Source organism: Triturus cristatus, chromosome 9 (genome assembly GCF_964204655.1).
Source record: "Triturus cristatus chromosome 9, aTriCri1.1, whole genome shotgun sequence".
Classification (NCBI taxonomy): Eukaryota; Metazoa; Chordata; class Amphibia; order Caudata; family Salamandridae; genus Triturus; species Triturus cristatus.
Window position 1 is genome coordinate 742,057,626 of NC_140592.1, and position 24,072 is coordinate 742,081,697.

Sequence of the window (24,072 nt, forward strand, 5' to 3'; positions counted from 1 at the left end):
GCCCTGCTCGCACCTCCCTCCATCTTGACCCAAAGAGGGCCCTCAGTTTTTACATTGATCAGACCATCGTTTGGATGATGAACTGTCTGTGGGCTTTTCTGGAGCCAAAAAGGGGAAAGCGGTACAGAAAACAATCATCTCCTGATAGATTGTATTATGCATACAGATCTTCTATGGGCTAGCCAAAAAGAAGCTCACAGAAGGCTTGCATACTCATTCCACCAGAATAAAGGCTGCTACCACTACACTAGCACAATGTGTGTCAGTCTTGGACATCTGCCGGGCTGCTCTTTGAGTGTCCTTCTACACGTTCACAAAGCACTATTGCCTGGACAGCCAGGTCTGGCAACATGGGCACTTCGCCTGTTCTGTCCTGGTGGATTTCCTCGTCTAAGTCATAACCCTGACCCACCACATGGGCAGGGGCAGCTTTGATATGTTTTCGCTAGGTGAGGATTCTGCGGTTAGAATCTCTATCAGAAGTAGTAGTTACCTTTGGTAACGCCTTTTCTGGTAGAGACACTAACAGCAGATTCCTTACTGACCCACCCTCTTCCCTGTTCTATGGAATGGAGTCATACAGACCATTAATAAGATACTAGATCTAGAGACATGTTCACTGATGTATTCTGAATTCTGTGGTACTGTGTGCCTGACATTAAAATAGGAAAGAAACTGACGTCCATGCTTCTAGATAGCACAGATATAGTGGCACCCGACAACACAGATGGGTCGGATCCAATGCACAGCCACACTCCACCACCGGGCAACACTAAGGAATTGCTATCACAATTCTCCGGATCCAGTCTGGCACCTGGGGAAATTCACGTGATGAAACTGTGGTTAGAAGGAGTCTCCACAGGGAAAGGTGTCACCAAAGGTAAGTAACTTGTTCTTCTGGGCTGAACTGCGTAGCAAGCTAGGGGCCAGGTCTTATAAGAAAGACTAGTTTGGGGGGAGACTTGGAGAATATATTGTTTTTATTTTTACAACAGTAAGTTTCTGTAGGCAGACTCACATTGTGCTGTAAATTCGATCTCCCACGTGACTGCAGCAAAAGGCGCTTTATGCGTGTAACGTAGTCTGCTTCAAAAAGCCTATTTTACTCTGAAGGGACAGAAGGTGGGTGAATTTAGCCATGATGCAGTGGCAGGATTCTTATTGGGTTACCATCTGATGTCCGCAGTGACTGTGGCAAAGGATTTGAGTCAGACTACAAAAGGGGAAGTGGGCAGGCATTTAGTGCCTAGAAGCCCAACAGGAGTGGAGCCCCACATGTGTGCCCTATTACAATACTGACGCTGGAGCTCAAGTCTCTCCCGGGCCCTCCGAGACCAGTGCAGCTAGGACTAGGATAACAATTAGGATTACAAGACTATTCTACAAGGACTGGGCACAACACCCACAACCTTGAACTGCAACTACCAATCACTAAGAAGGAACAACGTTGAAACAAGCCTTTGCTGCATGGCCAGGAACTGCCACAAGATTGCTGTGCATTGACCAAAGAACATTGGCAGAAAAAGGCTCCGCTGTCTGCATTACCTATGTCTGTCGAAACAAATTTTGTAGAGCACTTTAAATGCTCGAGAAATCTCAAGAAAGAGAGGTCGGTGATCTGCTTTCAGCACTGATACCAATACCTGATCTCCTAGCATGACCATCACAAAGAAAAATGTGTTTCGATCTGCACACAGGACACATTGTTGCGTGGCATCCTTCTACTACAAAGCCATCCCACATAAAGCATAGGCTTACCATTTCAAAGGACAATGGGGTCTACTCTCTCCATAAAAAGAGAAGTAGACACCACTCCAACAATCCCACAGATGTTAACCACCGCACACTGACTGTATGCACTCTGACCAAGACACATCTGTGGACCCACTGCCTCTGCACGAGAACCTAGGGCTAACTGATGAGCAGGACCATGCTTGGCATGACTGCAGGCAGACCTTCAGGAGGACTCCTTATTGGGGCCCTAGCCTGTTAAAGCTTCCGGGCCTCACAACACATTAGCCTATCGTACAATTACTATAGTCAGAGTGGCAGAACACCACCATGGTCTCATGCTTGTGGGTGAGGAGTAGGAAGACTTCCTCATTGAGACCCTCCTGAAAACTAAGTGCAACTCACTCTTCCTGCCATGCTTAGGACCGTGACAAAGTGCTCTTTAGAGATCTTCAATCCGTACCCTGATGAATCTAGGGTCCTTACCCCAAGGGTTGAGACGATGTTGATGCAATCTTCAAGAACCACTGTGCGCAGGCATGCATCACCAGATTCTCTCATTATACAGTAAGAGCACTTCTACAGTGAACCAGTAACTCTCCACCACGAGGCAAGGAGAGCGAAGGATTATGCTGAAAACCATGTGGCTTTCAAGGCAGCAAAGCAATGTTGTACAGGAACTTCAATAGCCCTCTTATTCAGGTATAACCGATCATTGGGAAGTGACTGCAACGCCTCCGAAGGCACACATAGGGCAAAGGAGATTGCATAGCAGGGAAAATCGCCTCCAGTGCCAACATCTGGTGCTTCTGTGAAGCAGCTGATCCTGAGACGTTGACCTCCTCTCGCCTTATTCTGTCCTTGTGCCATCAGAAGCCCTTTCACGGTCTTCTTCCAACGTCGGTGCGACACCAGATCGGCCTCAAACGACATCTGGTGTAAAGCTAATACATGAAGGTTTGGTGGAACAATTTTTGGAAGTAAATGAAGAAGGGGTTGGACTTGTACAGCCAATGCCTGCAGATCCTCCTATGGTCGATAGTTTGATTGCTGATTTGGGTGAAGCAAGTGGGTTAGAGTCTTACCCTGCCTCTGCCCGCTCATATCTAGGCCCGCAATACTGGAATGAACCTTCCCCTACATTTAAGAGAATGTTCGAGCCATCTTCATTTTAGAAAGTTACTTAAAACCAATTTGTTTTGCTTTTAAGTTCCACAGTTTCCGCATATGTAATTGATACGCATCCAAAGCAGAGATACTCCTCGGAGTCGATTGTGGCACTATACAAAACCAAAAATAAATAAATAGAAAGGGTGGCTATAGTTTTAGATTTGTCTCTTCCTTCGGTGGCAAAGTCTATGGAACCCCTCTTTGGAGATCTTCACACAGGTGTTAAACCGGTATTGCCCTTTTGTGAGGCGCTACATGAGGTTTTGTTAGGAGCCTGTTCTAAGCCAGATACTGGTGCTCCTGTGGACCATTTTATTACCCACAAGCACCGCCCTGCCCCCACCAACCTGGATTGTCTCCTCTGCCACTCGACACACCGCATTTTCATGGTGCAGGTCGCTACGGCCTCTCATGATTTGGATTGTGTGCCTCAGACTCTGCTTGATAGAGAGTCCCAGAGACAGGACTCTTGAGAGAAGCACATTTTCTCTTCCAACAGTGCTGCTTTACATTCCGTTTACACAACTTGCGTCCTCAGATGCTTTTCTCGTACCTAATGGGATTTGTTGGCACAGTTCTTTCCATCGCTCTCGGATGCTAATCGGAACGATCTGGCCCAGTTAATTTCGAATGGGCCGCAGCCTGCTAAATTAAAAATTTGGTGTGGGATGAACACCACCGATTCGGTTCGGCCGTGCCATGGCTTCTTCCGTGACTTTGTGCCAGCTGGCTTGGCACCTCTGGGTTTCGGAGGCAGTCCAATCCACTTTAGTTGACATGCCTTTTGATGGCCTCCATTTATTTGGCGCCCATGCTAACGCTGCTTTGTGCCGTTTTCGAGACGGATGGGGTAGTGCAGGCACTTAGCTCTGTTTCCATTCTCTCAACCTTCATTGTTATTCTACAGCTGAGTTGGTCATTTTCAGCTTGTTCTTCTCTGTTGTACTGACTCACATTTGTGGAGGGCCCCTATGTGGGTCAGCTCGGTTATAGCATGTCACCCGCAGTGGTGTGCCTGTTTCTGCAGGTCTTATTCTTCTTTTTATGTACACTGTCAACGACAGGTAGTCTTTCCTTGTGACCTTATGTGGATTTACTACCTATAGAATAGGGTTGTCCGTTATCTCTGTCGAAAGGGCCCATCCTCAAAGAGATCTTTTTTCGATGGCATTTGTTTATTGAATGAGATTGATTACCTGTGTCACCTGCTCTTAGGGGCACTTGTGGTAGGCATATTGCCATTCTTTTTAGTCATTTTCTATCCCTTATGAGATCCTGTGGCTTGTTTTCCCTTTAAGAAGATTGTGTACAGTTTAAGATGACACTACTGGTTCATCATTGGTCTCTCCTGATTGTCTCTCAGGGAGCATCCTTTGTTAAAGGATTTCCCACTGGAGCAGTGAAACATCTGGTAGGGTCTCGTCAGCAATCCACGTTCTTGGCCTGACCAGTGATTTCCATTGGGACATCTTTTCTCTTATTTCCCCATTTGCTTTCGGTGACCTTTCTCGTCTTTCTTCAGTAGGCTACGAAGTGCTACTCCCTCTATTCTGTTTTCGTCCTGCTGATCTCCTTTATTGCTAGTCTATTCTGCATTCTTTGTTGTGCATGAGTCTCAGAGTCTCTATCTCATTCTTTTCACTACCAGCCGTGTGTCCTTGTTCTGACTCTTTCTGTATGGTCCTGAGTACAATTGTTGAATATATGCGACATCGTTTTCCTTGCTGTCTTTATTTTGCATGGTATCAAGGTATTTACGTTTCTCTTCTCTTGCCATGCTCCTTCTGTAGGTTAATGGCTTCCTCCATCTGTATATGGATTTTTACTACTGTTGCTAACCAATTGTTCCGTCTTTGGGCTTCCTTTCCTGTAAGGTTATTTGTTCTTTCACAGGCTGCTCTGTTCGGTTGTGCTATATGGTTTTGTATAGCCTTAAGAAATCTGGTATTGCCACTGGTGTCACTTTTGGAGTTCCTTACTCAATTAAGTGATTTTTTTCCTACTTTGTAGTGACTATCGCTTCTTTTTACTTCAGTTGCGTCAATTCTTTGGAAACACTGCGTTTGGCATGTCATGCACAGGACTTGGTCCTGGCAATTGTTTTTCCTTTCATTCAGGGCTTACAGGTGATTGCCCTTCTCTTTTGTGGAACTGCTGTTCCTCTAATAAAAATATATTGTTTTTATTTCACTTGCCTCTCCTTTCGATTGGCTTTTTCATTGTTGGTTCAAAAGTTTGGACCTTATGCAAGCTCTTTTCTCTATGGGACCATGTGTTTTTTTACTTTTTCATCGGCTTCTGCTTCACCATTCCGACAGTCTCGACCTTGCAATAGGTGGCCTTTGCTCACCTTGGCATATTTTAGGCCCATTTCACCCTTGTATTCCTTATCACAAGGTTCCTTTTCCTGTTGCTTTCTTTCAGGATGTGGATCTTACCGGCCTTTTTCAGGCTTCTAATCGGCTAGCATAATTTGTTAATGCTTCGCTGTTTTTTTCTTTTGTTGAGGGTTGTGATTCCCTCCCTTTCCTTCTATTTCTTGGTACTATGTTGCTTATTACTCAGCCCCATGCTACTTATTTTAATGAACGTCAGCGTAGTGCTGCTTTCAAGCTACTATTGGTATGGCAATGCTCAATCGGTATGTGTGTGTCTTAGATATAGGTGTATATATATCTGTATCTATATAATTATATATCTACGACCTCTGTCTCACCTTTTCAAGATAGTTTTCTATTCCTCCTCCTCATCCTATTCCTCCTATTCCTCCTCCTCCTCCTCCTCCTATTCCTATTCCTCCTCCTCCTTCTATTCCTATTCCTCCTCCTCCTATTCCTCCTCCTCCTCCTATTCCTATTCCTCCTCCTCCTCCTCCTTCTATTCCTCCTCCTCCTCCTATTCCTCCCTCCTCCGCCTCCTCTTCCTCCTATTCCTCCTCCTCCTATTCCTCCTCCTCCTCTTCCTCCTATTCCTCCTCCTCCTCCTCCTATTCCTCTTCCTTCTATTCCTATTCCTCCTCCTCGTCCTTCTATTCCTCCTCCTCCTTACTGTGCATTCCTGCCCTTTCACATTGGCACAGAGCAGCGCCGCAAGAAGACTTGCGGTACTGCCCTATGCTAATTCCTCATAAATGAGGGCCTGTGTTTTTAGCAACACCCCTACGCTCACTGACCTTTGGTTTGCTAAACACTGTTTAATATCCTTTCCTCACCATAAACATTATTTGCTGTGGTAATTGGGGGTTGTTAGAAATGGAGGTTTCTATTTGGACAATGGTTTGCACATTCGTCCAAGTAGGAAAAAGAGGGCTACATTATTGAAATAACCCCTGCTCACCCCCTTGGTAACTTGGCACAACCAGTCAGGCTTATTTCAGAGGCAGTTGGTTATGTGTAAATGCTTCACAAACAGTAATACAGTGAAAACACTACAAAAGGACACAACACCAGTTTAGAAAAATATCTAATACTATATATATTCAAAACAAGACCAAAACGATAAAAATCTAATATACAGAACTTAAAAATATACAATTTTTAAGAATCAACTTTAAAAATCTAGTTCCTTGAAGTCGGTAGCTCCGTCCGGTGCTCAGAACAACTTAATCCAACAGTTCCGTCTGACTGCGTCGGTCAGGGTGTCGGCAGACTCGTAAACAGTACCTTTTCGTTGCGGCCGATGACATTGGTGCGGGTAAAGAAAGTCCAGTCCTTTCACTGCACAAGGCAGAAGCAGCAACTGAAGGCCAATCCAACAAAGCAACAATACAGCAAAGGGGCAGTACTCCTCCTGGCAGCTCTTCTTGGCAGGTTCCTTGATTCCAGTGAGTTCTAAAGTTCTGGGGTCTGGGCCTCAATATTTCTACTTAGTTTCTCTTTGTGCTTTTGGGCAGAGAGTGTCTGTGCCAAGACAAACCAGTTCCATCCTCTCTGGCCCAGCTTCCTGGCAGGAGGTGGAGACAGCATTGTCCAAGGCAGACCAGGCCCATTCAGGTGCAAGGAAATCTCCCACTACTCTAAACTCAGCCCAGGTCTATTCAGCCCAGCCCTGAATCATCCAGGTAAGGCAGGACACACTTTGTCTTCCCCCCCACCCCCCAGTGGCTGTGTGATGAGAATGCGCATCCCCAGCCCCTGTCACTCCAAAGTCAGTACTTTCTAAAAGTGGTATTTTCAATCACAGAACATAAAAATCATCTTTACTAAAAGAAGCATTTTTATATTCGGAGTGCAGACATACTAAACCCCATTTTTCTATCTTGTCCCAATGGGAATATATGCTTATAAGATTTTACAAGTAAACTCCCATTCAATCCTATGGGACAGATAGCCTTTCCATAGTGAATTTCACAACACACTGTAATTCACTACCAGGACATGTCACACACACACACACACACCTGTGCATGTCCAACCTTTAATATAAAAAGGCACCCTGCCCACAGGGGTACCTTGGGCCTACCTTAGGGGTGATTTACCTGTAAGAAAAGGGAAGATTAGGTCCTGGCAAGTGGGTGCACTTGCCAGGTCGACATGGCAGTTACAAATTCTGCACAGACACTGCAGTGGCAGGTCTGATAACCGTTTTCAGGGCTGCTTGGGTGAGTGACACAATCAGTACTGCAGGCCCACCAGCAGCATTTGATTGACAGGCCCTGGCACCGTCAGTGCACTTTACTAGGGACTTATTAGTAAGCCACACATGGCAATCATGGAAACTCCAACCCATAAGAGCACTTGCACTTTAACACTAAACAAGCAGTGAGAAAGTGTACAGAGACACTAAACCAGCAAAAACAGAGTCAAAACTAGGTCAGAAAGCAAAAATACAGGGGAAATATGCCAAAAGATGACAGGTCTAATGGGCATTCATGGTTGTCAATGATGAGGTGTACCAGTTTCTAGAAAATGTTGTCAAAAGGGGGTCCTTACGCCTAAAGAAGTTTGACAAGGGGTTCTCGGCATCAGAACGTTTAAAGACCTCTGCCCTAAGGTCAGTAGCCCATTGACTACGGACCCCGAGACCCCTAAACGCCCCCTAAATACAGTATTTAGGGGACAGCCCTGAACCAAGAAAGCAGATTCCTGCAACCTAAGAAAAAGTACGAAAGAAGACGCCCAGCAGAGGAGACCGCAGAGAACAACTGACTTGGCCCCAGCCCTACCGGCATGTCTGCAGTTTCCGGAGATCCTGCGCCAAAAATCGTCTTTTACTGAACCCCTGGGAGGACTGCCTGCCTTCAACAAAGACCGGATCTCCTGTGAACAGCAGCCATGTTCAAAAGAAACTCCGAAAACAGACTGAGCCTGCTGAGGACAAAGAAACCCGATGCCTGGAACTACCACTGCACCCGTCACCTACAGCCGGAGTTTGAGTGGCCCAGCGAGGTCCCCCAGCGTGCCAGAGTCCGAGTCCACCGTGGGTTGACCCCTCCAGGACTCCCCGACGTCGCCTGCAGCCTCTGCATGGAGACGCCCTCAATCGCGAGCGGCCCGGTAAGATGAAATCTGACCTCAAAAGACACCCCTGCATCCAGCCTCCCTGTGCCCAGGAGAAAAGAACCTGAGGTACATCTACGTCCCCGAGCCCTCCAACTTACCTGCCCAGCTGTTGGTTCCTTCCAGAAACGAGCCTGCAGCTGAAAACCAAAACCGAAAATCCCCGTTGAAAACAGGGCACCTGACACCAAAACAGCACCCTGCAGCCAGCCGCCCCTGCGCCGCTGCAGGTGCACTTTGTGTGTTAAACCAGATCCCCCTTTGCCTAACACCAGGAGCTTGGCTCCCACAACCTAGTGGCCTGCTCGTCAGCAGCCACCAACCGGAGGCCCCCTATCCCCCATTGGGCCTCACCACTCTGCACCCGGCCGCCCTAGTACCGCTGAGGGTGTAACAAGACTGCATCCCTAACCCTGGGGGACCCCTGAGTCTACCCCCAAGACCTCAACTCTCACTACCGAATACGTACCCAAAAACCGATAACACTGTTTTCCTCCATAGGATAACACTGACTGTTTTTCTTGGAAAAGTTTTTAAGTGTAGAGTTTGAAAACCTAAAGAAATTATTTTAAATTGTGCTATTTAAAACGATTTTACTTACCTGTTTGCAGGCAATGTCCCAGAGTAGTATCTAGGTAAACTACTCTGAGTAAGTAAAGTAATCTACAAAATAACTTACCTGGTATTTTACTGAAAAGCCCATTCAAGTCTATGTACTGTATTTACAAAGCATTGCATTTCTCTGAAACAATACTGTAAGTCAAAACAAAATGCACATTTACCAATCCAAACTGTATTACAACTGAATATTTACTGCAAAGTATTTATCACTTACCTGTGCCAGGCTTGCTTGGTTCTAGGAAATAAAAAACCTAAAAGAATATTTTTGATACAATTGGTCTGAAGTTCAGTCTTTGAGTGTGTGAATTCGTTTGCTGACTGAGTGTGTACAACAAATGCTTAATACTGTCCTCTGATACTGCCTTACTGCTCGACCACACTACCACAAATAGAGAGTGAGGTGCTACCTAACTTTACCTCTGCCTATCTTTGGGGTTCCACTGGACTCTGTGCACACTATACCTCACTTTGGTATAGTATATACAGAGCCAGCTTCCTACAATCGGTCGTGGAGCTACCACACCTCGTCCAAGTCTTCGCACTCTTCGTGTAAGTCGAAGCACAAGAAGAAGGCGAAGAAACACCATTGCTCTTCGCCTTTTCCCGGTCAGTCGGCTGACGCAACGAGATACCCGTAGCGTCGTCGTTCTAAGGCTCCATCTCTGGTTCCTGATTCAGGGACGACTTAGCGCCTCCCTCCTTTCCGGGAGCCGGAGCGCCCACTGCCCAGCTTTGTACGGTCTACGAAGCCCTCCAACGTATCTTTGGGCAGGCAGACTCCACTGGCACGCATTCTGGCCCCGCTGGGCCCTGGGCCTTCGATGCGGGCAGCTCTGGCCCCGGAGCTAGAGGGCCCCGTGGATCCATGCCTGGATCTGGATCGACGCAGGTCGACCTTCCCCCATGCCGATGCAGGCCGTGCCCTTGACGATGCCGTCCCCATCCTCATCCCCTTGATGGACTGAGCCAGAACGACGTCGAAAGCGACGCCAGAGGGTACGTTTGTTACCTTGTTCATCCCAGGTTTGCCCCATCACCCTGAGGGTGGTGATGAGGACTGGGAGGGGTCGCTGGCACTTTGACAGACCAGCTGGACGAACCGGACTGGAGAGAGGAATTGGGTGACGCAAGTGGTCAGGACACCTCCCCAGACCTTGGCCTACTTTCTCCCCCTACCGTGGCTATGGAGGACGGAGCGTCCTATGCAGTGGTGGTGCGTAGGGTAGCCGAGGCCCTGGGCATGGAGCTCCCTACAGTGGCAGTCAGGACTAACCTCCTGACAAAGGTGCTTCAACCGGCAGCAACTTCCTCTGAACCCCTCCTGGCCTTCAATGAAGCCCTCACGGACGTCCTTCTGGGCACTTGCACAGGGGCTCCTGTGAAACGGACGATTCCCCACCGCCACCGCCTGGCTTCAAGCGATCCCATTTTCCTCACCCAACACCCTTCCCCTGAGAGCTTGGTGGTCCAAGCTTCTTCTTCCAAGGGCCCATTCCCTTTTGCACCACCGAACAGGGAATCCAAGAAGCTGGATCATCTTGGGAAGTGAATGTTCTCTTCCTACAGCTTGGCACTGCGGTCTGTGAATACCACATGCCTTTTGGGTTGTTACACCCATACAGTCTGGGATTCGGTTGCTGCCTCAGTGCCTGGAGGAGGCCCGGGCTGTTCTCTCCCAGGCAGTGGCGTATGGGAGGGACGCAGCCAAATTCCCGATCAGATGTGGACTGGATACCACCGACTCATTGGGCAGAACGATTGCCACGTCCGTAGCCCTTGGCGCTACAACTGGTTGAGGACATCTGGTTTTTCAGTGGATGTTCAAGTGACCTTGCTGAACATGCCCTTTGATGGCCGTTGCCTTTTGGATGACACGGCAGACTCGGCACTGGAGCATTTTAAGGATTCTCAAGGTACAGCCAGATCCTTAGGCCTTGCTGCGTCCTGTCCTTCACAGTCTGCTTTTCTACCCTTTCGTGGCTACAGAAGGGGCACCCACCACGTCCGACCCAGTCAAGCCACCGGGCCACGCAAGCTGTCCAGCCTCTGAGTGACTGCAGATGTGGTACCCAGCGACGCAGGTCTGGGAACCAGCAGGCGGGCCAGTCCACCCTTTGCCCCACTGCAGCAGCCTCAAACCCCCCTAGTCTGACCTTTCAGGCCCATCAGCGGCCTGTGGGCGGCAGGATTCATCAACACCTCACCCACTGGCAATCCATCACGTCAGATAGGTGGGTTTTGCAGATAGTCCGAAGGGGCTACTTCCTCCCCTTCAAGACTACCCATCCCTCCATGCCAATGTCTTTCGATCCCATGTCAGAAGATCATTTGGCACTTCTCTGCCAGGAAGCCTCAGCTCTCTTGGTCAAGGGAGCTATCAAGAGGGTCCCTGCGCCAGAAGTAGGTCGTGGTTGCTATTCCCGCTTTCTGTTGCCCAAAAAGGACAAAGGGCTGCCTCCTATCCTTGACCTCAGGGCCCTCAACCGCTTCCTCCGCCCAGTGTCAGGATTAAAACCAAAATAATGCTCGTAGTGCAGGTGCAGGGATTCAAGGCAGATTGTAAGAGCACAGTGGCCTTGAATCCTGGCATCTGCACTACGAGCATTATTTTGGTTTTAATCCTGACACTGGGCAGCTGAATAAAGGTAGCAATATAGCTGACCCCGTAGCCAGTTTTAATCACTTTCAATCACCTGTAACATAGCACTGCACCTTTTTCACTCGCACCAAGCCTTCATGGGGTTTTAGTACACCCACCCTCCCTATCAAAACATCCCTGAGCTCCTCCCTCGCAGGGAGGGGGTCGTAGCCCACGCGAGGACTAGGTCTCTCACGTGAGGAGGTACCCCCATGATGAAGCATGACACCTATGGTGTGTGAGGGGAACTGTCCTTAAAAAGGAAACTCCCCAGATATACACTTAGATACTTTGAGTCACATGCTAGACCTCCCTACTGACTTGGACCCGGGACTTCTTTTGTGATGTACAATAAATGCTTAACATTACCCTCTGATAAAGCCTTACTGCTCGCCCACACTACCACAAATAGAGAGTAAGGTATTATCTACTTTAACCTCTGCCTACCGTTGGGGTTCCACTAGAGACTGTACACACTATACCTTACTTTGGTATAGTATATACAGAGCCAGCTTCATACAGTGAACAAACTGCGATTGGGTCAGAAGCAGACCCCTCTCCCTTCCCCAACCAGATCTCACAGTAGTGATAGATGTGCCACTGCTGAGGTGAGGCAGCCATCTGGGAGAGGTGGAGATCAGAGGACTCTGCTCTCTGGCGTAAACGGGACTCCACATCAACCTGTTCGAGCTCTCTGAACGCCAGGGCGGACAAACTCAGCTGTGGGTGCCTGGTGGATCACAAATGGCGTATTCACTCCGAGGTGGTGCAAGGTCTCTGTCAGTAGTGGGGAGAGCCTTGGTTAGATCTGTTCGCCACTGAAGAGAACGTGCAAGGTAGGCAGTTTTGCGAGTTGGAGTTTCCAAGGCGGCACTCGCTCAGCGGCGCTTTTGGATGCGAGTGGAGTTGCTACCTCCTGTACACCTTTCCGCCTGCACCACTTCTGACCCGAGTGCTGAAGAAGATCAAGCGCGACTGGGCCTTAGTCATTCTTGTGGCAACGGACTGGGCACGAAGAGCCTGGTACCCCATGCTCATGGCTATCGATCCTCTGTTCAGACAGCCCCTTTGGGAGGATCTTCTGTCGCAGCAGCAGGGGACAGTCCTCCACCCGAAGCTGAGGTTCTTTTGTTCCTTCTCTCTTTTGCCCAGCAGGGCTCTACTCTGGGCACACTTGAAGGCTACCTGGCAGCCATTTCTGCTTTTCTTCAGCTACCAGATTAGCCCTCTTTATTCAAGTCCCCTATTGTAAGTAGGCTCTTTAAAGGCATTATTCATCTCTTTCATCAATCTCCTTACATAATGTGGGACTTGAACCTTGTTTTGACTTATCTTATGTGCACTTTCTTCGAGCCTCTTCCCAACTGACCTCTTTGGCTTCTTATTCTGAAGACTGCTTTTCTGGTTGCCATCACTTCTGTTTGCAGAGTGAGTGAGCTTCAGGCTCTTTCTTCTAAGCCCCCGTTCTTCTCGGTGCATCCGGACAAAGTGGATCTTTGAACGAGGCTCTCGTTCCTACCTAAAGTTGTCACTCCTTTTCACATAGGACAGACTATATCTCTGCCCACCTTTTTCCTGCCTCCGCACCCTTTCAAGGAGGAGGAGAGACTCCACTGTCTGGGCCCGAAACATGCACAGTCTTTCTACCTTGACCACACGAAGGATTTCCAGGTGGATGATTAACTCTTTGTTGGCTATGTGGGTGCCAAGAAAGGTTGGACTGTGCAAAAGCGTAACATCTCTCGATGGGTCGTCCTTTGTATAAAGATTTGTTACGCTTTAGCTAAAAAGGAACCTCCAGTGGAGCTGTGAGATCATTCCACTAGAGCTACAGCAGCAACTACTGCCTTGTCATGTGGAGTCCCACTCATTGACATGTGCCAGGCAGCCACGTCTGCTTCTATGCACAAGTTCACCAGACATTACTGCCTGGATAGCCAAGTCTGGAGGGACGGCTACTTTGCCCGTTGTGTCCATGACTTTCTGGTGTGAACTTGATTTGCAGTCTCTCCTCCGGGGTTGGTATTGCTGCAGTATCTATTCTAAGGTAAGGAATCTATAAATAATATTCTCTTTCAGATGAACAGGTTACTTACCTTCGGTAACAATGTATCTGTAAGAGACATACATTAGTTATAGATTCCTTACCGCCCCACCCATCCTCCCTGCTCTGCGAACTGACTTCTAGGGATGCAGGGCCTGACTTCTCCGTTGCAGGGCCCTAGTGTGGTGCACCAGGGGTCAGTGTCTTTAATGACTGTGCTTCTGGCATGGAAAGTCGTGTCAGAACAGACATCAGCATGCTGGTGCGGTGTCTAAGTAGGCACCGGGACGTCATCCTGGTGACCACCATGCCGCCGACGGACGTGGAGTCAACCAACGCGCTGGGGCACTGCTGAGAAATTCACCGGATCCAGTCTGACGCCTGGGGGTAATTCTAAGGTAAGGCATCTATAACTAATATTAGTCTCTTACAGGTACATCATTACCGAAAATAAGTAACTTGTTCTTTTGTTTCTCAAGGCATTATTGTTCCTCACATGATTATTCACAGTAACCTTGCAGATCATCAGTACAACCTAGCAGATCCAATCAAAGACACAGAGGTTAATATTTGCACCAGGACTCTTTTCAAGAGAACCTGACTGCATCAATGCATTACTCACTGAACGTCCACACTAGTGGACAGTTAGTGGTTTTGGGGGAGGGAGGAGGAAGGTATTCAGCATTACTAGCAAGCATGGTGCAACATAACATCAGTAATGGAAAGTTGCAATTTCTGCAAGGTCACCCCAGATTTGTTTGACTTTTACTGAACTCTATTTTTGCTGGCTACAGAACTCTGGGCCAGATGTACCACGAGAATTAGCATGCGTAAACTGGTTTGCAACCCGTTTGCACATGCTAATTCTGATAGGGCCATGTACAAACACTATTTTGCGACTCGCACATAAGTTGTGACTCGCAAAATAGTGTTTTGCGTCTCACTATTAGGTAGGGGTGTTTCCTTCATAATAGCAAATCATAAACCATGTACCAATGTTTTGCTGCCGCAATTGCTATCACAAAACACTCACTAATTACCACCCTCTTCAAGAGGGTGGTATTGCAGTCGCAAATGGAAAGGGGTCCCCAGGAAACCCCTTCCCTTTGGGAAAAAGTTTCTTTTTTTCTTTTTAAATGCATCCTGTTTTCCTTTAAGGAAAACTGGCTGCATTTAAAAAAAACTGCTTTATTAACAAGCAATACCAGACATGGAGGTCTGCTGAGCTCAGCAGGCCACCATCTCGGGGAGGGCCAGCCATTCCCAATGGGGTCGCAAATTGCGAGTGGCTCATTAATATTCATGAGCCTCGCATTTTGCGACCCCATTGGGAATCATAATCAGTGTCTCCGACACTGTAGTACATTGTAAATTGCGCCTCGCAATCGAGTGCAAATTGCGAAGCGCAATTTACAAGGGTCTTACATTTCGCCTTCTGCACCTTACCCCTGCTAACCAGTGGTAAAGCGCTTGCGCTCCTTTTTTCAGTGTGTTAAAATTGGTATACCCCAATTGCCAGCTTTGACTTACCTACAAGTTCCCAGTATGTGATTCACAGTGTACCCAGGGCATGAAAGTTAAATGTCACCAGTGAACTGTGGCACCCATTGCAGTACCATGGCAAAAATGACTGAAGGCCTGCCATGTGTAGCACAGCTGTGCAGGTTTAAGCTACATATTCGACCTGTCATTAAATGGCGAACACTTGTTCCTCTGTGTAAGCCTTGCTACTCAGTGCCACACAGGGCCATCTCTAGGGGGTGCGATCTGTGCCACCTCAACGGGTGCTCACTTGGGGTGGGGGCGTCATTTTTGCAAGTATATTATCATTTCAAAAACACCTGCTGCTGCGTCCATAGCCTCCAGCAATTTTCAAGCATCTATTAGAATGTCAAGATAACTCCCTTGATTAATAGTCTTTCTGGAAGGAGAACTCTGGAGGTTTATTTAGTGGCAGTTTTAACTCGTCCTAAGGTAGCGCAGAGGGTTAAAATGCCTGCTGCGAAGAATGTGTACCATGAAGAGAACAAAGTGCATATAATGTAAATAGGTCAGTGGGTTAGTGCTTCTGTAAGAGAGCTCCTTTTGTTACTTGTCGTTTATAAGTCAAAATCTTAATAGAGAACATTGAGCTATTAACTGTCATCAAAGAGCTCCATGCAAACTCCAAGGTATATGTTAGAGCTATATGTTTTTTGCTCAGTCTTTCATTATCCTAATCTTGCCAAAAGGGTTCATGTGGGTAGAAAACAATTCATATTATTGAAGAGAACCCCTAACAATGATGTTGTTTTAACTTATGAATTTGTGTTTTTCCAGAATAAGGACTCTTAAACTACATTGCCTAACGGTATCGAAGACATGTCACTTCTACACTACACCTTGTAGTCCTGTCAGATGTAACATTTGCTATACACTGATTTACACACATATGATTGGCTCTGTGCAACGTGTGTGTGTGATGTAAAGTGCTCAGACACCTTACACTGGTACGAGTGGTGCTATAAAACTAAATAAATCTGAGAGACAGTGCTTATGGAGACTTGAGGGGCACTGATTAAGGAAATTGCAGGCATGGCAGAGGTGTTCATTGGGGGGGGTGCCAACAAAATTTGTCGCACAGGGGCGCCACTAGTGTTAAAGCCGGCACTGGTGCGACAGCTACCCGGGGTTAAGCGGAGGGATTAACAGACGAAATCTACTGACCCTAAAGGGTTTGTAATTATTTTACGGTGAGGTTGCACAACCACTCCATAAAATGCACCCCATTTCCTCACAGTAAGTGTATTACATGGTGAGGTCGCACAACCACGCCGTATACTACACCCCATTTACTCACAGCTGCTAACCAAGCAAAGACTTACATTTTAAGTAATTTGGAAAGGCTGCCCTCTAGGGTAAATTACTTCTATGCGGATTGTAAGGGCGAGATCCAAGGCCACCTATTGGAACCACCCAATATAGTCTAGAAAAATGAAAAACGAAATTGAGCAATGGTCCGTCTGCCACACTTTATGGAAGAAATTCCCTCCTAGTGAAGGGGTTTGTGTTTTGTCAAAATGATTAGGCCTCAAAGTGAAGATTTTTTCTATTCTGAGGTACGAGGAAACTTATTGTTGTGCAAATTCACATCATTTTACATATCTTCCTCCACTTGCCACTAAGGTAAAAGGTAACCGAAAATCAAAGCGCAATCCACAAACTGACTTGTGAATGGGCAATTTGTGGTTCTCCTTGAATGATGTTTTGCTGGCCGGGGAGAAGCACATGAAATGCAAAAAATTGGACCTGTGCTATTGAAGTGCATCTAATTTTTTTGCCTAAATTTACTCTATAAGGTAATTGGAAAATGTTTGACTTCAACGTTTCGCAGTTCAACAAAATGTATTTACCCATGCCTGCAAGCAACATTTCAGGAACCTTATTACGTGTATATCTGTTATGTTGGACATTTGTAAGCATGAGTGATTTTTTAAATCAGTTGCTGTATCCAGTAAGTGATTATAATTGTCAGGATAAACTTATAATTTTACTATCTAATGCTTTCAACTAGATTGGTTCAAAATCCTGTAATATCCTGTAACAATTTTGAATGAAATACAATTTTAAAAAAGTAAACACTATTAATGAGGCTATATAAAGATATTTTTGTATATTATAAATAATAGAAAAGTACTTAAAAACTTTAAAGAAAAAAAATTCCAAACCAACAGCCAGCCATCTATCTCCATTCAACAAAACTTTAAATTCAATGATGTAATAACATTAAAAGAAAGACTCGTTTTGCACCAGAGCTTCTTGTACTCTGACCAAACGGTGAAAGAGAGAACATAAAACAGGAAGAAAAAAGCTTAACACCGATAAGTCTAGTAAAATATTTTTATTGAAAATGCGATGCAAACACAAAAAGAGGAATGCTTCGGTAATCACTTAACACAGTAACAACATGAAAGAGGGAGATAAAAAGTCAATTTAAATAATCTACATGGTATAACAAAAATAATTTAACAAAAGAAAATACAAAAAAAAAATTCAGTGTTTCAAGTCTTTCATCTTCTTTCTGGTCCGTAGATGTCATGTTTTACAATGGCCAGCTTGTCATTATGAGAGGGAGCTTTGATCGAGAACATTGTAAGTATTAAAAATCGAGACTGGTACAGCCTTCATTGCCAGAGTACTGTCGTCTTGACTAACTTTTGAGTTAGATCTTGACATTTGCAGCTAATACGTCAGGGCCAATATTAGCAGTCAGTAAGAACAGTAAATGCTTCTTTCTATATTGTGCAAGTACCCTGCAGAAAAAAAACAGTATGATGCCATAACCTGGGGCAGGTAAGCCATGTTGTGCAACTGGCCTGGGCATTTCAAGTCAATCAATCTGTTGCAAATAGTCCCATTGTGTAGAAATTGTAAATGGGGACCACCAAGAGACTGGTCAGCATAAAGACGGACCTGCCCTCTCCAGCCAGACAGGTGTTGATGGAACACCTTTCTGCAGTAAGAGGCTTCCTAAAATGGACCTAGCAGCTAAGACATCCATTCTCAAGATGTATTGCACAGATTGAAAAGTGGTATACAATACCACCACATTCCCAGCTCTGACCTCCCTGTGCGTCATGCTGCATGTTGTGGACGTCCAATTTGGGATCCATAAATCTGAACAAGGTCTTCAGCCCTGGCTTACGATCACATGTACTCCATGTCCTAAGTAAAATCCACTCCCGTTGCTGCGACCCAAATTTTCACCGGACACTATCCAAGGCGCTTCCCTGTACCAGTGTCCAGCCATACAAAGGCCCATCTGGACCTGAAAAAAACCTGCCTGCGACCCGCCTCTCGAACAATCAAACATGCATGCTGAGATCCATCCATCACGGCTTCCACTCTTGCAGCCATCTCCAGCTCCAAAATGTCCAACGACCTTCTAACTGAAGGCTGAGTATGTGTAGTAAGGCCTCAAATACAGCCTTTCTCAAGGGATGTGCACCTCCATGTGCATATTTTGGTACCAGGCAGTAATACCAGACATGGATGTGGACACGCTCCCAACGTCAGGCAAGCCCTACAGCACTCGTCTTCAGTGCTACATTTACCCTTAGAGTTGGGACTCATCTAAAACACCTGTGATTTCCCCCCTGCCCCCAAAATAAGGTTGATGCCACAGTGCACCAAAACAAACTGGCATCAAATCAGTGAGCAGGGACTAGTAGGGGCACATCGACAACACTGTGTGGGTCCTACTTCTGGAGTAGCAGTGACACTGCAGCCCAGAACCGAGGGGTACCGACAGATCCTGGTGTGGGGAGCAGTAGTGGGCCTTCAAGGTGCTAGTTTACGTGCACTGGTAGAGTTGTGTGGGGGATTCAAAAAAGAAAGAATTGAGGCAAGCTGGCAGAGCTGTGCGTGGGACCCCTAGTGGAACAACAGGGTGCTGCAGGTTAGGATTGAGATACGCTGTTGGAGCGCGCTCTGGGCCTTCACATTGCTTCCAGCATAGTACATTATTTTTACTGAGTTTATCCATAGTTCTTACAGTTGTAGTAAAACATTTGTGCCAAGCTTAGCCTGCTCTAAACTGTTGGAAAAGGAGCAAAATTAACTGAGCAAATGAAACAACCAACAGATCAAACACTCCTGGTAAGTGTACACTCGCGCTGCAGTCAAAGGCAGCCTCTGGCCAAAGTACTTCAGGCTGACTCGTGCCCACAGCCTCAGGCGTGCTCTTGGAAGAAGGCCTCTACTATTGTGTCCTGAGACCTAATCAGGACCAAGAAGTGAAAACAGGCTTCCCATGCATGCTTATTTCAAACTTGCTAGGGAGGTGTTGAAAGCCACCTACCTCATAAGAAAACATAAGAAAACATATTCTCGAAGTTGTGCCAATCCAGCACCTTTCTTCAACTTGGATTTGTACGGTTTCAAAGGTTCTAGTTATTTATATACGGCATCCGACCCTCAGCACATTGTGGCAGAACATGCACATAGGAAGAAGGCGGGCTGGGACTTGTTTATGCTAGAAGTAAAAAAACATCTAGTGGAAAGACAGATGAAGACAAGGTTTCCCCTCTACCAGGACCACTGGGACATTATTTGGTTGAAAACAGTGTGGTAGGAGATACAGATATGGCCTAATTCCAATCCACTGGCTACAACTTTACACACTAGTCTAAGCATTTGGTTTCCCACCCTATGCCCCCAGCTCCTCCATCCTTGAGCAGTGCAGACAATCAACTTTCATGCGCAGGCACCAGCACCACAGATTGGAGGCCAGGAAGTTCCAATCTGAATTCTTGGGTTGATGGAAGTAGTTAGCTTTACTCAGATGAATGCTAATTCCACCAACCGTCCAGGAGAGCCAATGTCTTTCTTCAAGAAGTTCACAGAGCTCATATTAAAAGAGTTGGAGAGAACACACCATCAAGTCTGTGGATTCGCAACTCCACCAGCATCTTTTCTCATAATTCTGCCCCACACCCTACCCCAAACACACATCCCTCCCTCCCAAGTCAAAGGCTGCTGGCTGACTCCACCTGGAAAGCAAACATTCCTGGTCCAAGAGTTTCAAAGACGCCATCATAATGGTACAGATGTTGGCGGCTCAGCTTGCAAACCCACCAAGGAAGGGGGGAGTGGTGTGCCAGTGGCCAACTGAAGAGAGGATCTGGTGTTCTGGCGGGAGGCCGCTACTGCTGGGCGGATGAGAGGTGGCGGTGGCTGATTGGGCGATGGCCGAGGCTGGAGGAAGCGGCCCTGTTGGAGAGGCGGAGGCTGGCGTAGTAGCGTCGGTGCTGTAGGCAGAGTTGGTCTTAGGAGCGGTGGTGGCTGTGACAGGGCAGTGCTGGCTGCAGCACTGGGTGTCGCAGCAGAGGATGTGGACGTGGTCTGGGCAGATGTCTTTGTTACAGCAGTAATCTGCACCTGGTGAGAAAAAGGCACCGTGAACACAAGGAATACACTCTGATTCACCAACAAAGTTGATCCATGAACACAGACCTTGGAGTACCAAGTGATGGCAATCTCCAAGACAATCTAAATGCAAAGTCTAAAATGGTAAATTGTCTATCACAAAAGTAGATAGAGCTTGGATACTGTAATTTAAAATAATCATGTTCAGCAAAGGATGAGATGGCATGACCTTAAAAGAATTAGTCAGCACAAGGCAAGAATGGCAACAGTCTCTCCTATGCTTGAATTCCCACATATTTCCAACTGTGATGAAAGCTGTGAGCCTGTTTGCAGGTTGCCAAGACCACGCAGCTCCAGATCATAACCAGTGGATGTCCACAAAATTGGCTTTGGGTAAGTGATTAAAAAACCAAGCGAAGGATTATTGAGGGCGCATTTGGTCATACTCTGTGGCAGTGTCCCAGGATCCAACAGCTTTGAAATGGGGTATCAGAAAAGTTACACTTAGTAATGGGTACTCCTAGTCTCCAGTAACTGTTACTGGGGATTTGGGACTATTTTGAGATCTTCGGAGTATAATAAGATATTTGTTAATGAGGCTCTGGGGCTTGCCAGATATGATAATGTCCAAAAATGGGGACAGCCTTTGGGAACGTTTACTGAGTGCTAGAAGAGGAATATGGGTGGGAGCATGGAGGCAGAAAGACATGCTTACTGAAAGTCTAGGGTGTCCCAAAAAACGTATGGGATACGCTGCATCAAACTACTGGTTTCCCTTGAAACTGCACAGTGTTAAACATGTTGCATGTAATGTGGTCTGAATCTGTTCCAAGCACCAGTGGGGCGTTTAAGTATACGTAGTATCTGTTTTCAGGGATGCTGTAACAAATTTTCTGCTCCTGTTAGTGGAGATAACCTCGGTGTGTTTTGTTTCTTTCTTTGATGTACATTTTAATGCTCAAACTCTAATTAGAGTATAAGAAACCTGCTCATTGCAACATACCGTCCATGTTACAGCCACAATTGAGAGAAAACACAAAGAGTCTGGATATTGCCAGACAAAAGAAAAACCATTGCAAATTAAAAAAGAAAGTGTAACCCTTTCTTTTTGTTCTCAGGATTTGGAGCAGCATCGACATTGGAACATTATCCACTCTTACAATGGGGGGGGGGGGCGGGAAAGCTGAAGACACCACTCTTCAATGAACACTAGCCCAGACACTCTATCGTTGACCTTTCCCAAGCTAATGTTTCTTCCTGGGGGCCATGTCCAGTTTTCAGTGCTCCTTTGCTTTGGAGCTTGGTTTGCACTCTACAAATACCAACACATACAGACAAGCTCTCCATGTTATCATCAAGTACACCGTGAATCCCCTCCCTAACCAAACCTGGAGGGATAGGCTTTTAACATCTTCATATCTTATGTACTGAAAGTCATCTGCCCCTGTTTTGGACCACTCAGTTTCACCACATTAAGAAATCTGGCTATTAAGAGATTTAGCGAGTCAGAGAAAGTCGTATTGTAAACTCTTTCTGCTCGTCTTGTTTAGAGTACAGCCTCCTCTTTACCCACCATAGCGTGAAGGAACACACATGGCCAGGCTGAGGTATCTTGTACTGCTAGGAGGCATTTGGTAACCACTGCACTTAATTCGCAGTCTATTATGGGCACTATATTCCAAGTGGCTAGAGGCAATTTAGGTCAGTGTGTGCCATATGAATACAATATTTGTTTCTAGCCTTTTATACCATTGTTTATACCTCTGTATCCTCTGCAGTAATACCAATAGCGGGGGGAAAAAACTAATAAGGAAAATGTTACTTACTGTCTGAACACCTGCTTGTAATGTGTAGTGCTGTAGACTCACAAGCTTTGCTTACGCGTGGCATTAAGTGTTGGGCTCAGATGTTTGCAAGTAGTTTTTTTCCCCTAAGAAGTCTTCCGAGTCACAAGATGTGCTGTGACTCCCGTCTTAATGGACAATACGCATGGGCACCAACTCCATCTGAGACTGTTTTTGAGATACCGGTTGAGACTATGTATGGAACGTTGCATGAGCGCAGCATCGTGCACTATGCATATTAAGCAGTGTCAGTTATTAAAAGATCAGCAATAAGTACAGGCTTCGGGGTGAATCTATATTCCATTTATAGCATGTTGGGCTGTAGACACACATGTTCTACATAATCTATAAAGCAGTACTTTTCATATGCAGTGGTTAGCATGTTGATGATGCAGAGGTCTGTAACAAGGTCCTTAGGAATATCTGGCCAGCCATAGCCTACAGGTGGGCTAAGATGTCCCCACAGTAGTCCTAAGTAAAGGTGTGTGGTGTTGACCAAGTGGCCGTGTTGCAGATATCAGCTAGGGGAATGTTGCCTAAGAAAGCTATGGTTGTCCTTTGTTATGGGGCAGCACCGGTTAGACCCTCTTAGCTTTGTGGTAGCAGGGTTGGATGCACTGTACTATCCATCTAGCTATGGATGCTTTAGAAATGGGATGACCTCTGTGAGGCCTTGCAGCGATGATAAGCTGTTTAGACTTCTGAAAGGGCTTGGTCGTTTCAATGTAATATGCAAGAGCTCTTTTGACATCCAACATGTGCTGGGCTCTCTATGCTACTGAATCTAGCTGCGGAAAAGTCTGATAAAGGTGACACGGTCATACTACCTTGAGGAGAAACATACGATTGCTTCAAAGATCGGCCCTATCCTTGTAAACCTGGATGAAAGGTTCTTGTAAGTTGAGTGCTTGCAGCTCACTAATAAGTCTGAGGGAAGTAATGGCCACGTTAAGCTACCTTCCATGAAGGGGAAGGGGGCACGAGTGTTGAGGTTCAAAGGGTTGCCTCGTAAGGGCTACACTGAGGTTCCACATGGGGGAAGAAGTATTCCGAGAGGTATGATCCTCTTAAAACCCTCCAAGCCTTGATTAGTGGGATCCTAAATAGGGGTGAAAGTTCTTTGTTTTGCACATAATAAAGCAACGGCACCTAGGTTTTAGGCATATTGATGTGTAGAGAAGGCCAAACCTTTGCAGATGTAAAAGGTAGCTGATGTCCTGAAAGTTATGCTATAGGGGGTCCAGGCCTTTGCAAATACACTAGTGAACAAACTTTTTCCCCTTTGTAGCATAGCAGGTTTGTGTACTGAGTTTACATGCTTCTCACAGAATGGTCATGCATTTCTGGGGGAAGCAAAAACAAACATCTCAGGTGACAGATTTCTAGGTTAAGCTGTTTGGGGTGAGGGTGTCTGTTTAGGCTTTGGCTCACCATGAGAAGGTCCAGTCTGAGCGGAAGCTTCTTGTGAAGGCTGATGAACATCTCCAGGAGCATGGAGTACCAGGGCTGCTGGCTCAAGTGGAAGCCACCAGGACAACATTCAAGAATGCCCATTGACTGTGGGTGTGGATACCTGGAGGCACAGTTTGGGCATTTTGCATTTTTAGGGTGGCAAATAGG

At 46.4% G+C, this 24,072-nt stretch overlaps 1 protein-coding gene across 3 annotated transcripts in view; it reads right to left on the reverse strand.

The window, feature by feature from the left end:
• Positions 1-17,567: 17,567 nt before the first annotated feature.
• Positions 17,568-24,072, reverse strand: part of RCOR2 (REST corepressor 2) — a 224,197-nt gene continuing 217,692 nt past the window's right edge. For all 3 annotated transcript variants that reach the window (XM_085626014.1, XM_085626013.1, XM_085626015.1), the window contains one exon: positions 17,568-20,620. In XM_085626014.1, the coding sequence (XP_085482140.1) occupies positions 20,276-20,620 (345 nt within the window). In that variant the 3' untranslated portion in view covers positions 17,568-20,275. The remainder of the gene's footprint in view (positions 20,621-24,072) is intronic.